The sequence below is a fragment of the Aquarana catesbeiana genome, linkage group LG01 (genome assembly GCF_042186555.1).
Source record: "Aquarana catesbeiana isolate 2022-GZ linkage group LG01, ASM4218655v1, whole genome shotgun sequence".
In the NCBI taxonomy this organism is placed as follows: Eukaryota; Metazoa; Chordata; class Amphibia; order Anura; family Ranidae; genus Aquarana; species Aquarana catesbeiana.
The window spans coordinates 46,417,749-46,435,182 of NC_133324.1; the positions used below are offsets into that span (position 1 = coordinate 46,417,749).

The following is a 17,434-nucleotide window of genomic DNA, read 5'->3' on the forward strand; positions in this document are numbered from 1 at the left end:
AGGAGGTCTACGCTAGAATTATTTCTCTCGCTATAACGTTTGTGGCGATACCTCACATGTGTGGTGCAAACACCGTTTACGTATGCGGACGGCGGACGCAACTTATGTATGTGTTAACTTCTGTGCGCGAGCATAGAGTGATAGGGATGCTTTAAAAAAAATGTTTTCTTTGTTTATATATATATATATATATATATATATATATATATATATATATATATATATATAATTTTTTTTTTTTTTTTTTACACTGTCCCTTTAATTTTTATTTTAGTCACTTTTATTCCTTTTACAAGGACTGTAAACATCCCTTGTAATAGAAATAAGGGATGACCGGTCCTCCTTTATGGAGAGAACTGGGGTCAATAAGACCTCAACTCTCTCCTCTACCTTTTGTAAGCAAAAGATATAAAAAAAAATAAATAAAAAAATGTTTACTTCCGCCCTACACCGGAAGTGACGTCATGATATCGCTCCAGTCCTCCTGCTTTGTAGCACTAATTGCTAATCAGCAATTTAGGCATCTAGATGTGGTGAAGACGACCTGCTGAAGTTCAAACCGAGCATCAGAATAGGGAAGAAAGGGGATTTAAGTGACTTTGAACGTGGCATGGTTGTTGGTGCCAGACGGGCTGGTCTCAGTATTTCAAAAACTGCTGATCTACTGGGATTTTCACACACAACCATCTCTCGGGTTTACGGAGAATGGTCCGAAAAAGAGAAAATATCCAGTGAGCGGCAGAGGAAAATGCCTTGTTGATGTCAGAGTTTAGAGGAGAATGAGCAGACTGGTTCCAGATGATAAAAAGGCAACAATAACTCAAATAACCACTTGTTACACCCAAAGGAATGCAGAATACCATCTCTGAACACACAACACATCCAACCTTGAAGCAGATGGGCTACAGCAGCAGAAGATCACACCGTATGCCACTCCTAACAACAGGAAACTGAGGCTACAATTTGCACAGGCTCACCAAAATTGGACAATAATGTTGGAAAAATGTTGCCTGGTCTGAGTCTCGATTTCAGCTGCGACGTTCAGAGGGTAGGGTCGGAATTTGGTGTAAACAACATGAAAGAATGGATCCATCCTGCCTTGTATCAACGGTTCAGGCTGGTGGTGCTGGTGTAATGGTGTGGGGGGGATTTTCTTGGCACACTTTGGGCCCCTTAGTACCAATTGAGCATCGTATTAACCCCTTGCCGACCAGCGCACGCCAATATACGTCGGCACAATGGCACAGCTGGGCAAATGGGCGTACCTGTATGTCCCCTTTAAGACGCGGTTTAGTGGGCGTGCATGCGCGCCCGCCGTGTACTTCGTGTGCGTGTCCGCGGGTCCTGCGCAATGTATGTCTGCCGGGGGCCCGCGATCGTGACACGGAGCACGAGGCATTTCCCTGTTCTGCCCAGCAACATGACAGGGATCCCTGTCATCAGGAGCAGTGATCTCGGTCATGTTGTAGTGAGCCCATCCCCCCCACAGTTAGAATCACTCCCTAGGACACAATTAACCCCTTGATCGCCCCCTAGTGTTTAACCCCTTCCCTGCCAGTGTCATTTACACAGTAATCAGTGCATTTTTGTAGCACTGATCGCTGTGTAAATATCACTGGTCCCAAAATAGTGTCAAAAGTGTCCGATCTGTCCATCGCAATGTCGCAGTCACAATAAAAATCGCAGATCGCCGCCATTACTAATAAAAAAAAAAAAATTATAATACAAATGCCATAAATCTATTCCCTATTTTGTAGACGCTATAACTTTTGCACAAACCAATCAATATACGCTTATTGCGATTTTTTTTTTTTTTTCCAAAAATATGTAGAAGAATACATATCGGCCTAAACTGAGAAAGAAATTTGTTTTTTTTATATATTTTTTGGGATATTTATTATAGCAAAAAGTTTTTTTTTTTTTGTTTATAGCGCAAAAAAAAAAAAAACGCCGAGGTGATCAAATACCACCAAAAGAAATCTCTATTTGTGGGGGAAAAAAAAGGACGTCAATTATGTTTGGGTGCAGCGTCGCACGACCGCGCAATTGTCACTTAAAGCGACGCACTGCCAAATCACAAAAAATGTTCTGGTCAGGAAGGGGGTAAATTCTTCCGGGGCTGAAGTGGTTAAACACCACGGCCTCCCTGAGTATTGTTGCTGACCACGTCCATCCCTTTATGACTACAGTGTCCCCATCTTCTGATGGCTCCTTCCAGCAGGATAATGCACCATGTCACAAAGCTACAATCATCTCACCACTGGACAATGAGGTCCCTGTACTCCAATGTCCTCCACACTCACCACATCTCATCCAATAGAGCAGCTTTGGATGTGGTGGAATGGGAGATTCCCATCATGGATGTGCAGCCGACAAATCTGCAGCAACTGCGTGATGTCATCATGTCAATATGGACCAAAATCTCTGAGGAATGTTTCCAAACATCTTGTTGTATCTATGCCACGAAGAATGAAGGCAAAAGGGGGTCCAACCCGGTACTAGCAAGGTGTACCTAATAATAAAATGGCCGGGGTGTGTGTGTGTGTGTGTGTGTGTATATATATATATATATATATATATATATATATATATATATATATATATAAAATATATATTTATTTAATCTCTCACAAACGTGAGTAGGCCCCTCACATTCTTGTAAATATTTTCTTTTCATGTGACAACACTGAAGAAATGACACTTTGCTACAATGTAAAGTAGTGAGTGTACAGCTTGTATAACAGTGTAAATTTGCTGCCCCCTCAAAAAACTCAACACACAGCCAATAATGTCTAAACCACTGGCAACAAAAGTGAGTACACCCCTAAGTGAAAATGTCCAAATTGGGCCCAAAGTGTCAATATTTTGTGTGGCCACCATTATTTTCCAGCACTGCCTTAACCCTCTTGGGCATGGAGTTCACCAGAGCTTCACAGGTTGCCACTGCAGTCCTCTTCTACTCCTCCATGACGACATCACAGAGCTGGTGGATGTTAGAGACCTTGTACTCCTCCACCTTCCATTTGAGGATGTCCCACAGATGCTCAATAGGGTTTAGGTTTGGAGACATGCTTGGCCAGTCCATCACCGTTACCCTCAGCTTCTTTAGAAAGGCAGTGGTCATCTTGGAGGTGTGTTTGGGGTCGTTATCATGTTGGAATACTGCCCTGCGGCCCAGTCTCAGAAGGGAGGGGATCATGCTCTGCTTCAGTATGTCACAGTACATGTTGGCATTCATGGTTCCCTCAATGATCTGTAGCTCCCCAGTGCCGGCAGCACTCATGCAGCCCCAGACCATGACACTCCCACCACCATTCCCCCCCACTAAAACCAATGGCACCATTTACTCTCACTGACACCAGGACATTTTTTTAATCCCGCTGGCCGCAGTCTGGCCCCTCCTAAAGCCTCAAGGACAGTAAACTGGCCCTTTGTTCAGAAAGTTTGGAGACCCTTGAACTAGAGGTACGCTAAAATCACTTCTGTTATAGCTGGTCCACAGTTACCTCCTTGAACAGGACTTCAGACTTTGAAAGGAAAAATGGTACATTATGATGTTCTCCTGAAATGTAATTTAGTGTCATCCCATGATAAAGGTTATTTAGGAGGAAAGGGGGATTGAAAAGGGAATAACTGGCCACGGCCATTATAGCCCGTCCAGAGTTTCAAAAGCCCAGAAAGGGGGGGGGGGGGGGGCTAGAGGAAAAACAAGAACAGAAAAGAAGAAGCAGGGAGAGAGTGGAGACGAGTGGAGGGAGGGGAATAGGGTACCCCAGGTAAGTCCTTGTTTGTGCTGCTGGCGTTTTATTTAGAAAGCTTGTTAGCCGTTCCCACATGGGCATATAACCCTTTCTACTTCAATCATCTTCTTATATCAGTTTCTTTGATGGAAACTTTTCCTAATACCAAACCCTAGATGGCACTGTACAGTACATGCTGTTGGGTCAAATATGTGAAAAGGTCAAGATACTGTTTATTTTTATTGACATAGCTTGGGTCCAGTGTTTGACTGGAGCTCCTTTAACACAATGGCAATAGCTAAAGTTGTATACATTGCCTGGCCCATCGTTTTATATTGCCTGATATACCACAACAGTATTTACTTCCTCATTCGAAGACAGTAAAACTAGCCATATGCAAACATTGTTCCAACGGCGTTTGTTTGAGAAATGTCCCATCAAGAAAAACCAGATGGTGCGCTTACTCCTAAAAACAAAAGATTCCTTTTATGTAAGCCTGAAAATAATTACAATCTGGTTATATACATTTGTACAGTACTTGCGTAAAAATCCACTAAGCAGACAATCAAGTATGTACACATATGTGTATATGTATGTATGTGTGTATATATATATATATATATATATATATATATGTATGTGTGTGTGTGTGTGTATGTGTGTGTATGTATGTGTGTGTGTGTATATATATATATATATATTATATAAAAAAGTCAGGAAAATCTAGAAAAGTGCATCAAAATTAGTCCCAGGTTAATATGCATTCCAAGCATTAAAGTGAGTGAAGTGCTTTATAATTTCTGATTTGTGTCTAAATGTGTAGCAGGTAGGACTGCAAGTTTCAGTCTGTTAGATTTGCCAGGTTGGACCAGTGTGGTTGCCTTGCTAAATGGTTGTCATCTCACCTGACAGCACAGAATCCTGGGCTCCATTCCCACCGACCTGTGATGGGAAAATCATTGCAGTACAAAACACAGCCAATAGATGGCAGTGTAGAATCATATTATTATTATTTTTTTTTATTTTTTTTTAACGTTTTGTCTTTTTTTTTCTCTTTAACTTATCGTGTTCTCTTTTAAAGAGTATAAAAACTTTGCTTTTTTGAATTCCACATCTTGTTCTTAAATGTGTTTTTTTTTTTTAAATTTTATTTGCATTTTCTTTATTTCCCTATTTAACAAATTTGTTATAGTTTAAAACATATGTAATGCATATTATGTATTTTGTTGTGAGTTTTAATTATTTACTTATATTTTATAAGGACAATCAAGACTTTTAGTTTTATTTTTTTGCAGGTATTTTGTATAGTTTTTGTAGTTTTATTTTGTTAAGCGCTGCGCAAACTGTTGGCGCTATCTAAAACCTGTATAATAATAATAATATAGTGCTGACAATTTACATAGTGCTTTGCCTATTTATCACACGTTCACCTCAGTCGCTGCTCTCAAGGAGCTTACAATCTAAGGCCCCTAAACTCGCATTCATACATTCATATACTAGGACCAGTTTAGACAGCAGCCCATTTATCCTACCAGCAGGTCTTTGGACTGTTGGTGGGACACCCCTACAAGTACAGGGAGAACATACAAACTCCATGCAGACAGTGTCCTGGTTGGGATTCAAACAAACGACCCCAGTGCTGCAAGGCAGAAGTGCACTTTTTATTCTAGTTTTTACATAGTAGTTTTAAAACCTCTAATGTCTAATGTAAAAATAAAAGTAAATGCGAAGTTACAGAAGCAATGTGTGTGTGTATATGTGTGTGTGTTAAGGTGCCCCCCCCATACTACTATTATGAGCACAGGGTGGCGAGACGACACCCCCCTCAGGGGCGGGTCTATAACAGCCCAGGAAGTATTTTGAATGACTGGTGACATCTACTGGCAGAAAGAAATTACTGCAGGCAGAGCTTTGTGTTGAATATGAGCATTGTAGCAAAAGCTGTTAATTTTCTTTTTTAAGCAGGATTTTTGCTTTAAAAATTACATTTTTGGCTTTACAAATTACATTTATAAATAGATGACATTTGGACACTTTTTTGCCTTTTTGGTTTTTCATGTAGCTGATGAAGGTTTAGAGTGACATTTAGTGTGATTGATGGTATATCTCCATAACAGAACTTTGTTTTGTCTTTCAGTGAGATCAGTCGCCTGGATCTGGGGCTGATAGTGGAGATGTGGAACAAAGGCCTTATCTGGGACACCATGGTTGGAACGGTGTGGATCCCTCTGCATACCATCCGCCAGTCGGATGAGGTGAGATCATGGGGCCTACACAGTGCTGTTGTTGTTTTTTTTTTTTTTTTTAATAATTAGAGTAGATTTTCTTAACTATGATCTGAACAAAAACATATTTTTTTTCCATGTAAATTTTGCTTATGACTATTTTATTGCCAGTGGGTGGAGCTCTAGCCCGTTTACTGGGCTCAATAGCTCAGGCTGGTTGACAATAACATACGGTTCTGGTGACAACGGTTTTATCAGACACGAATAGTTGAATATATGCAACACAGACAGAAAAAATTTATGACCCGGTTTCTAGCTATCTGTGTCAGCTCTGGGCTTTTTGGTTAAGATCGAGTGTAATATCTATCCCTCTCAGATGTAACAAGGGGAGTGTGGTGTGAGGGCTCTTTTCCTTCTGGGTTGGATCTGGCCTGATGCACTAGACTTGTCCCTGGTTGAAGGTGGAACTCTCCCTAAGTACTAATGCCCTGCTGGTAGGGACGGTGTTGCATTTGTCTGGCTAGGGGCCAGGCTGAGAAAAGCCCATAGTGCTTGTGGCAATCCAGGGTTGCCAGAAAAACTCAAGTTGCGGTTGCCCACTATGCTTTTACTATTACACTTGTAACACATGGCATTCATACAATAATAACCTGCACACATTTATGCATCCCTAGGTGATTTTTTTTTTTTTTAAGAGGTCTTCAGTTTGAAAACCTTATCTGTGTCAAATGTTCACAGCAGGCATGTCAAACCCTGTGGTCTGCTGATCTTCTTTGCCCGCGGAAGGCGGCAGGAATGGGAGACGCAGATATACAATAATAGTTGTGGTGGGTGAGCAGGGGATATGTCTCTTAATGAAGGTGGTGGGCTGATCCTGTACAAGGGAGGACTCTGGCTCTAGTGATGCTGACTAGAGTGGGCCTTTGCATGCAATGCGGTTTAAGCTGACAAAGATACTGGGCAGTAAATTGTGAGCTGAAGAAGTGGCCGGTTTATGAATTTGCATCTAAAGAAGGTGACAGGCGGTGAATTTAAGCCAAAGAAGGTGTTGAGCAGTATATTTGAACCAAAAAAAGGTGTTGGGAATTAAAATTGAGCTGAAAAAGGTGATGGGGCTTGAATTTGAGCTGAAGACGGTGGTGAGCGATGAATTTGAGCTGAAGAAGGTGATGGTCAGTGATTTTGAGCTGAAAAAGTTGTTGTGTATCAAACTTGAGCTGCAAAATTTGATGCTCAGTTGAATTTGAGCTTCAGAAGTGGTAGGCAGGGAATCTGAGCTGTAGAAAGTGATAGGCAGTGGATCAGAGATGTAGAAGGTGGTAGGCAGTAGAATTGTGCTGAAGGAGGTGTTGAGCATTGAATTTGAACTTCAGAAGGAGTTGGGCATTGAATTTGAGCCTCCGAAGCGAATGGGCATTGCATTTGAGCCTCCAAAGGGGTTGGACATTGCATTTGAGCCTCCAAAGGGGTTGGACATTGCATTTGAGCCTCCAAAGGGGTTGGACATTGCATTTGAGCCTCCAAAGGGGTTGGGCATTGCATTTAAGCCTCCAAAGGGGTTGGGCATTGCATTTGAGCCTCCAAAGGGGTTGGGCATTGCATTTGAGCCTCCAAAGGGGTTGGGCATTGCATTTGAGCCTCCAAAGGGGTTGGGCATTGCATTTGAGCCTCCAAAGGGGTTGTGCATTGCTTTTGAGCCTCCAAAGGGGTTGCACATTGCTTTTGAGCCTCTGAAAGGGGTTGAGCATTGCATTTGAGCCCCTGAAAGGGATTGGACTTTGCATTTGAGCCTCTGAAAGGGGTTGGACATTGTATTTGAGCCTCCAAAAGGGGTGGGCATTGTATTTTAAGGAACCAAATGGGCTGGGCATTGCATTTGAGCCTCCAAAGGGGTTGGGCATTGAAATTAAGCTTTGGAAATGGTTGGGCATTGAAATTGAGCTTCAGAATGGGGAGAGCATTGATTTTGAGCTAAAGAATGTATTGAGCAGTTTATTTGAGCTGAAAAAAGTTGGTGGACATTGCATTTGAGCTGAGGACAGTGGTGGGCGGTGAACTTGAGCCTCAGAAGGTGATGGCCAGTGAATTTTGGCTTAAGAAGATGGTGGACAGTGAATTTAAGCTGCAATGGGTGTCGGGCATCAAATTTGAGCCAAAAAAACACTTTGTCCATTGAATTGGAGCCTTGGAATGAGTTGGCCATTGAATATGACATTGGACATTGTATTTAAACCACAGAACTGATTCCCTGCACCTGGGTTGAATGATAGTGAAGACTGCACATCTGAGGATGTCTAGTGGCAGAAAGGAATTGCTGCAGGGGGCAGCGTTGGAAAGGAGGTTAGTTTTGTAGCCGGTGCTGTTTTTTTTTTTTTTTAAAAGCTAATTGGCAGGTTTTCCAAAAAAAATTTTTTCCTATAGTTGTGCTTTAAAAATAATGTTGCCACCAGCATGCGAAAGTGAGATAAAGCTGTACTTGGTCATCTCAATTGGACGCTCTGTGATCACAGCATTTTCCAATTGGCTGTCAGGAATCATTTACAGGAAAATGTTGGGCTTTCATTCAGAAGGGTCCCCCGCTGCTTCTGTGTTCTACTCTGAGCCACATGGTGTCAAAGATTCGGGGACTCCCGCTGTGCCTCCGATGTGACCAATTTACTTGTCAGCCTCTTCAGAAGTTGGCAGATTTTTGTGACATAAATCCGTTTTATACCATATTCAGCGGTAATAACTTTCTGTGCTCCAGCTGGCTGGCAAGGGTTTAATAACTTAGTAAAAGCACCTTTTAATAAGTTGTGGTAAAACAAGGCATCCCTGCCAGGGCTCTGTTAACCAGTTCAACTGTTTTACCCCATTTTCCTTAAGTGAAAGAAACAGGACGTTTAGGACCTGACACCTGAAAATAGTTTGTCTGTGCCCACCCCTACCACTAAAATAGTTTGTCTGCGCCCACCCCTTCGACTAAAATAGTTTGTCTGCGCCCACCCCTTTGACTAAAATAGTTTGTCTGCGCCCACCCCTTCGACTAAAATAGTTTGTCTGCCCCCACCCCTTCGACTAAAATAGTTTGTCTGTGCCCACCCCTTCGACTAAAATAGTTTGTCTGTGCCCACCCCTACCACTAAAATAGTTTGTTTGCGCCCACCCCTACCACTAAAATAGTTTGTCTGCGCCCACCCCTACCACTAAAATAGTTTCTGTGCCCACCCCTACCACTAAAATAGTTTCTGTGCCCACCCCTACCACTAAAATAGTTTGTCTGTGCCCACCCCTACCACTAAAATAGTTTCTGTGCCCACCCCTACCACTAAAATAGTTTGTCTGTGCCCACCCCTACCACTAAAATAGTTTGTCTGTGCCCACCCCTACCACTAAAATAGTTTGTCTGTGCCCACCCCTACCACTAAAATAGTTTGTCTGCGCCCATCCCTACCACTACCAATTGATAGAAGAACAGGGACGGTTCCTGGTGCATTTTGGGAGCAGAGAATTTTTTTCAGGTTCTGTTTCTGCAGCGGTCCCTTCTACATGTGCCTGACATGGGGACCCCATAGTCACCAAGTATTTAATGAAGAAAGTATTGACAGTTCACCAATCCTAGAAAGAGATTATCGGGCCCTTTCACATGTGAACAAGGCTTCTCGGAAATCTGTTGGCTTTTTGTATCTTGCTGGACTCTGTTGTGATATTTTGAAGCAGTATAGACATCAGTTGGTAATTGTTTCCTGTCTTGTTCCCTCATCTGTACAAAATCGTGGAATGTGAACTTAAAACTGAACTCCGGGCAGATATAAAGACACAAGTAATGAAGCTTTGTTTTCATAATTACCGTATATACTCGAGTATAAGTCGTTCCGAGTATAAGTCGAGGCCCTAATTTACCACAAAAAAATGGGAAAAACTTATTGACCCGAGTATAAGACGAGGGTGAGAAATGCACAGCTACTGTAAGTGGAAAAGAGGGTCAACTATGCCCATTTGCAGCCTCACTGTGCCCATTTGCAGCCATAAGTCCCCCGAACTTCAAACTCGGTAGTTAAGGGTTCCTAGATGCCCCCTAGCTGCAGCCAAAATTTGGGGTCTCTGAACCCAAAGGGTCCCAAAATGACATTGCTGCAGATGGATACAGTTGACCGAATTTGGGGCCCCGTATCTCGGGGCCACTTAGTGCTAAGAACCCCAAATTTGGTGCGCAAAAAGCTGGAGTTTCTAGTACCAAGTGGCCCCGAGATACAGGGCCTCAAAAATCGGTTCAGAAAATGTCAAGCACTTTTCTGTAGCAGAGAATGACATTTTCTGAACCGGCTTTGGGGCCCCGTATCTCGGGGCCAATTTGTGCTATTAACTCCATCTTTGGATATGTTATGGTACCAGTGCCACTTGATTTGCACACCAAATGGCTTTCCTAGCACTAAGTGGCCCTGAGATACGAGGCCCCAAATTTGGTTTTGAAAATGTCAAGCACTTTTCTGCTGCAGAGAATGACATTTTCCGAACTGATTTTGGGGCCCCGTATCTCGGAGCCACTTAGTGCTAGGAACTCTATCTTTGGATATGTAGTGGTACCAGTTCCACTGGGTTTGCATACCAAATTTGGTGTTCCTAGCCCTAAGTGGCTCTGAGATACGGGGCCCCAAAGTTGGTTCGGAAAATGAAATTTTTTGCTGCAGAAAAGTGCTTGACTCAAGTATAAGTCGAGGGGGGCACTTTCAGCACAAAAAAATGTGCTGAAAAACTCGACTTATACTCGAGTATATACGGTACGTTAATACTTCTTCATTAGGCCTCATGTACACTGCTGCTGGTAAACGGACGTTTAGGAGAAGTTGGGCATTTTTTTCAACTGTTCCTGAACTCTCCTCTGTTATCTTATCAGTCCATGTACACAGGGTAGTTACAGTCCTTTCTAGGCAGTTAAGTTAAGAGGCTTTTTTGGAACGCAAAAAAATGGGCTCAGAAGCTGAGTTTAGAGGCATTTCAAGCCCCAAACGCGGCTAAACGCGTTTAATTTTAGCTAGTTTGAAAAAAATAAATAAATATATATATATATATATATATATATATATATATATATATATATATAGTGGGGAGGGAAAGTATTCATATCCCCTCAAATTTTTCACTCTTTGTTATATTGCAGCCATTTGCTAAAATCATTTAAGTTCATTTTTTTCCTCATTAATGTACACACAGCACCCCATATTGACAGAAAAACACAGAATTGTTGACATTTTTGCAGATTTATTAAAAAAGAAAAACTGAAATATCACATGGTCCTAAGTATTCAGACCCTTTGCTCAGTATTTAGTAGAAGCCCCTTTTGATCTAATACAGCCATGAGTCTTTTTGGGAAAGATACAACAAGTTTTTCACACCTGGATTTGGGGATCCTCTGCCATTCCTCCTTGCAGATCCTCTCCAGTTCTGTCAGGTTGGATGGTAAACGTTGGTGGACGGCCATGTTTAGGTCTCTCCAGAGATGCTCAATTGGGTTTAAGTCAGGGCTCTGGTTGGGCCATTCAAGAACAGTCACAGAGTTGTTGTGAAGCCACTCCTTCATTATTTTAGCTGTGTGCTTAGGGTCATTGTCTTATTGGAAGGTAAACCTTCAGCCCAGTCTGAGGTCCTGAGCACTCTGGAGAAGGTTTTTGTCCAGGATATCCCTGTACTTGGCCGCATTCATCTTTCCCTCAATTGCAACCAGTCGTCCTGTCCCTGCAGCTGAAGAACACCCCCACAGCATGATGCTGCCACCACCATGCTTCACTGTTGGGACTGTATTGGACTGGTGATGAGCAGTACCTGGTTTTCTCCACACATACCGCTTAGAATTAAGGCCAAAAAGTTCTATCTTGGTCTCATCAGACCAAAGAATCTTATTTCTCACCATCTTGGAGTCCTTCAGGTGTTTTTTTTAGCAAACTCCATGCGGGCTTTCATGTGTCTTGCACTGAGGAGAGGCTTCCGTCGGGCCACTCTGCCATAAAGCCCCGACTGGTGGAGGGCTGCAGTGATGGTTGACTTTCTACAACTTTCTCCCATCTCCCGACTGCATCTCTGGAGCTCAGCCACAGTGATCTTTGGGTTCTTCTTTACCTCTCTCACCAAGGCTCTTCTCCCCCGATAGCTCAGTTTGGCCGGACGGTCAGCTCTAGGAAGGGTTCTGGTCATCCCAAACGTCTTCCATTTAAGGATTATGGAGGCCACTGTGCTCTTGGGAACCTTAAGTGCAGCAGAAATTTTTTTGTAACCTTGGCCAGATCTGTGCCTTGCCACAATTCTGTCTTTGAGCTCTTCAGGCAGTTCCTTTGACCAATCAGTATAATCAAACACAGCTGGACTCAAATGAAGGTGTAGAACCATCTCAAGGATGATCAGAAGAAATGGACAACACCTGAGTTAAATATATGAGTGTCACAGCAAAGGGTCTGAATACTTAGGACCATGTGATATTTCAGTTTTTCTTTTTTAATAAATCTGCAAAAATGTCAACAATTCTGTGTTTTTCTGTCAATATGGGGTGCTGTGTGTATATTAATGAGGAAAAAAAATGAACTTAAATGATTTTAGCAAATGGCTGCAATATAACCAAGAGTGAAAAATTTAAGGGGGTCTGAATACTTTCCGTCCCCACTGTGTGTGTGTTTGTGTGTGTGTGTGTGTGTGTATATATATATATATATATATATATATATATACCGTATATACTCGAGTATAAGTCGTTCCGAGTATAAGTCGAGGCCCTAATTTACCACAAAAAAAATGGGAAAAACTTATTGACTCGAGTATAAGACGAGGGTGAGAAATGCGCAGCTACTGTAAGTGGAAAAGAGGGTCAACAATGCCCATTTGCAGCCTCAGTGTGTCCATTTGCAGCCATAGGTCCCCCGAACTTCAAACTCTGTAGTTAAGGGTTCCTAGATGCCCCCTAGCTGCAGCAAAAATTTGGGGTCTCTGAACCCAAAGGGTCCTGAAATGACATTGCTGCAGATGGACACAGTTGACCAAATTTGGGGCCCCGTATCTCGGGGCCACTTAGTGCTAAGAACCCCAAATTTGGTGTGCAAACCCAGTGGAACTAGCAGCATAAACTTTCCAAAGCTGGGGTTTCTAGCAAAAAGTGACCCCGAGATACAGGGCCCCAAAAATCAGTTCAGAAAACGTCAAGCACTTTTCTGCAGCAGAGAATGACATTTTCCGAACCGGTTTTGGGGCCCCGTATCTCGGGGCCACTTAGTGCTAGGAACATGCTATAGGCATGTTTGGTGTCTTCAATACCCGGCCATTGTAAAATGACGTCCTCTACTTTGTGGGGTGATATCTGAATGATGCCTGCAGCTAGATAATTCATTCAGATATAATTCTTTGCAGCTGGCGATTCTGTGCACAATAAGAATGATCATAGCGGCAGTTCTGCAGCCCCCCCCCCCCCCCTGCCGCCATCCGGTGCTTCTCTGGGCCCTCCCATGCCATTAGGGGCCCGGAGAAAAAATTGGCCGGCGCCGGATGAGGACGATAGAGATGACTGGTGACCAGATGGTCCCCAGTCATCTCTATGACCGTCGGAGGCCCGGGCGCGATGTTATGATGTCATGCCCGGGTACCCGGAAAAAAAAGAAGCTGCGATCGCGGCTGTCAGCATGAGATCTGTGAATTTTTTTTTCCCAATCTCATGCTTTCCAGCCTGGAGGAGAGATGTGGGGTCTTATTGACCCCACATCTCTCTATAAAGAGGACCTGTCACATAGATTCCTATTACAAGGGATGTTTACATTCCTTGTAATAGGAATAAAAGTGATCAAAAAAAAAAGTTAAAAAAAGTGTAAAAAAAAAAAAAAAAAAAAAGTAAAATATAAAAATAAAATGATAAAAATTTTTAAACGCCCCTGTCCCTGATAGCTCACGCTCAGAAGCGAACGCACACGTAAGTCCCTCCCACATATGTAAACACCGCTCAAACCACACATGTGAGGTATCGCCGCGTGCGCTAGAGTGTGTGCAACAATTCTAGCACTAGACCCCCTCAGTAACTCTAAACTGGTAACCTGTAAAAAATTTTTAAAGTGTTGCCTATGGAGTATTTTAAGTAATGAAGTCTGGCGCCATTCCATGATTGTGCGCTATTTTTTAGCGTGAGATGTTAGGTATCTATTTACGCGGCGTAACATCATCTTTCACATTATACAAAAAAATTGGGCTAACTTCACTGTTTTGTTATTTTTTTAATTCTTGAAAAATTATTGCGCAAATACCGTGTGAGATAAAAAGTTGCAATGACCGCCTTTTTATTCCCTAGGGTGTCTGCTAAAAAAAAAAAAAAACATATATAATGTTTGGGGGTTCTGAGTAATTTTCTAGCAAAAAAATGATGATTTTTACATGAAGGAGAGAAGGGCAAGATTAGGCCTGGTATTGAAGTGGTTAATATGCATCTTCCCATACTTTCATGTTATCACTTGTTATGAAGGTAACTTCATCACAGCAAGAATTATTGAACTATATAAAACTTAGACGACCACCACTCATTAAAATAAAAAAAAAAATTCTCACTTGTTTCTTAACCCTGAATAGTTTAATCGTTTTTGGAAATATTAAGTACCCATTTTATGAGGTGCTACCCAACACTTCCGGCTTCACCACCTAGACCAGGGGTCTCCAAACTATCTAAACAAATTACCAGTTTACTGTATCTAAAATTTTAGGTGGGCCGCACTGTGGCCAGTTGGAGTAGAAAATGTTCTTGTGACAGTGGGAGTAAACAATGTCCCATAACTGGTACTAGGGGGAGTATTAGTCCCCTATCATTGGTATCAAGGGGAGGAATAGTGCCCCATCATTGATGTCATTGGGAAGAATAGTGCCCCATCATTAATGTCAGTTCGAGGAATAGTGCCCCATTGTTGGAGTCAGAGCCAGGAACTATGCCCTACTGTTGATGACAGTGGGGGGAATAATGCCCCAAGCGCAAGATAAAAGCAAGCAAAGGGCCGCATCCAGCCCCTGGGCCGCAGTTTGGAGACCGCTTACCTAGACGCAAAACGCGTAGGGTTCCTGCTCTGTCTCTTGGGATGTCCACCTCACTCCACTTCGTACATCCCAGGAGGCAATGTCTTATGAAGAGGTGTATGCGCAGACATGACACGTCTCTCTATAAGGACCAAACACCTGAAACCAGGGATTCAATACAGGGATAATCTTCAGATAGTGCTAGTTTAATTTGACCTTGGTAAAGTAACGTTCCTCCTGTCTGTGCAGTTTATTGGTGTGTCAGTGTAGGTTCCTAATTTTAACCTTGGTAGGGTGGAGTTCCTCTTCTCTGTGCAGTTCATCAGTATGTCAGTATAGGTTACTACCTCCGATCTGACAAATGTGTAGTCCTCAACTTTTCTCCAGACTATTTATGATGTGCCAGTTTACAACAGGGCTCATTAGGAGAGGTTTCTGATGCTGCTGTATTCCATCCTTCTCTGCTTTGTGTCCGAGTCTTGTGAGCTGTGTTATAGTTGTGGTTTTGTGAAATGTGTCCTTTTCTTAGCTTGCAAACCACAGACATGAGATTCAGTTTTACCATCCCTTTTACCAACTTTTGCATTTTGGAGGAATGAGTGTGGAATTGCATTTAGTAGGTGAAAAAAGACACAAGTCCATCAAGTCCAACCTATGTGTGTGATTATATATCAGTATTACATTGTATATCCCTGTATTCTGTGGTCGTTCAGGTGCTTATCTAGTTTTTTGAAATTATCAATGCTCCCCGCTGAGACCACCGCCTGTGGAAGAGAATTCCACATCCTAACCGCTCTTACAGTAAAGAACCCTCTACGCAGTTTAAGGTTAAACCGCTTTTCTTCTCATTTTAGTGAATGGCCGCATGTCTTATTAAATTCCATTTGGTGGAAAAGTTTTATCCCTATTGTGGGGTCACCAGTACGGTATTTGTACATTGAAATCATGTCCCCTCTAAAGCGTCTCTTCTCCAGAGAGAATAAGTTCAGTGCTCGCAACCTTTCCTCATAACTAAGATCCTCCAGACCCTTTATTAGCTTTGTTGCCCTTCTCTGGACTCTCTCCAGTTCCAGCACATCCTTCCTGAGGACTGGTGCCCAGAACTGGACAGCATACTCCAGGTGCGGCTGGACCAGAGTCTTGTAGAGCGGGAGGGAGAATTATCGTTTTATCTCTGGAGTTGATCCCCTTTTTAATGCATGCCAATATTCTGTTTGCTTTGTTAGCAGCAGCTTGGCATTGCATGACATTGCTGAGCCTATCATCTACTAGGACTCCCAGGTCCTTTTTCCATCCTAGATTCCCCCAGAGGTTCTCCCCCCAGTGTATAGATTGCATTCATATTTTTGCCACCCAAATGCATTATTTTACATTAAAGCTAATGTGCCATGTAGTTGCCCACCCCATTCATTTGTTCAGATCTTCTTGCAAGGTTTCCACATCCTGCGGAGAAGTTATTGCCCTGCTTAGCTTAGTTCTCTCCGTACAGTTTGGGGGCAGTCAGACCACATTATCGTTGCATCAAACTTTTGCCACAATTTTATTTTGTTTTAAGATAGATCGGTGCAAGGTTAGGGGTACTCTCTGGTTTTCTGGCTGCCTGTATACCTTTTGGGGCATTTTTCTTTCCTTCCTGACGTGATGAGTGTACTGTATATATACAGGCTGGAAATCGTAAAGGAATTTGGCTTTTACAAGGAAACCTAAGAAGTAAATGATGTATTAGTACATTCATCTTTTTGCTGTTGGTGATGCTGTGTTATCTTTGTACCCATTGTAGTTCTCTTATTAGTGGGCTGACACCGTTTTTTTTTTTTTTCGCCCCCTTTTTTACAGGAGGGTCCTGGGGAGTGGTCAGCACTGGAGGCTGAAGTGTTAATGAAGGACGATGAGATCTGCGGAACCAGGAACCCCACTCTCCATAAGATCTTGCTGGACACAAGATTCGAGCTGCCTTTCGGTGAGTTTGGATCTTTTGCATCTCATCCAGTAACGTTTCTCTTCTACACTTCTAGCATTAACCGAGGCTAAATTGCGTTAGATGTAAGAACAATAGGGGACTTCACTGACACATAGGCTTTTATGAAGTTGAGTTTAGGAGCTTTGGCAAAAAAACACCAAAAGCTCCTAAACTCAAGTTTAGGCGGTGCTAGTGTGCATGAAGCCTAAAGGAGCTTGAGCAGAGACTGTACAAACAGATTGTATAGTATACTATTATATACTATTGTATGGTGTAGCTTTAGGTTAGGGATAGGTCCTCCAGGTAGACATAAAGTTATTTCTTCAGATGCTTCCTGACTAGTTGTTTGCAGTGCCTATAGAAGATAGGGGCCTGCTGTCTGTGTCGGCAGTCTCATCCTATCCTTAACGGGGTCCTCTTACTACTGTTCTCCACTACTTATTTAGGGGAATATTGGTTCTAATTTTTGCTATGCCTAGTACCACTAATCAGGAATATTACCT

General features: G+C 42.5%; 2 protein-coding genes across 2 annotated transcripts in view; one reads left to right on the forward strand and one right to left on the reverse strand.

Moving 5' to 3' along the window:
- The window catches only part of LOC141130901 (protein unc-13 homolog B-like), a 49,198-nt gene extending 32,181 nt beyond the window's left edge, over nt 1-17,017 (forward strand). Inside the window, exons 3-4 of the mRNA XM_073618171.1 lie at nt 5,878-5,995; nt 16,808-17,017. Of these exons, the coding sequence (XP_073474272.1) occupies nt 5,878-5,995; nt 16,808-17,002 (313 nt within the window). The 3' untranslated portion in view covers nt 17,003-17,017. The remainder of the gene's footprint in view (nt 1-5,877; nt 5,996-16,807) is intronic.
- The window catches only part of LOC141130885 (protein unc-13 homolog B-like), a gene marked incomplete in the record, with an annotated part of 525,591 nt that overhangs the window by 485,889 nt on the left and 22,268 nt on the right, over nt 1-17,434 (reverse strand).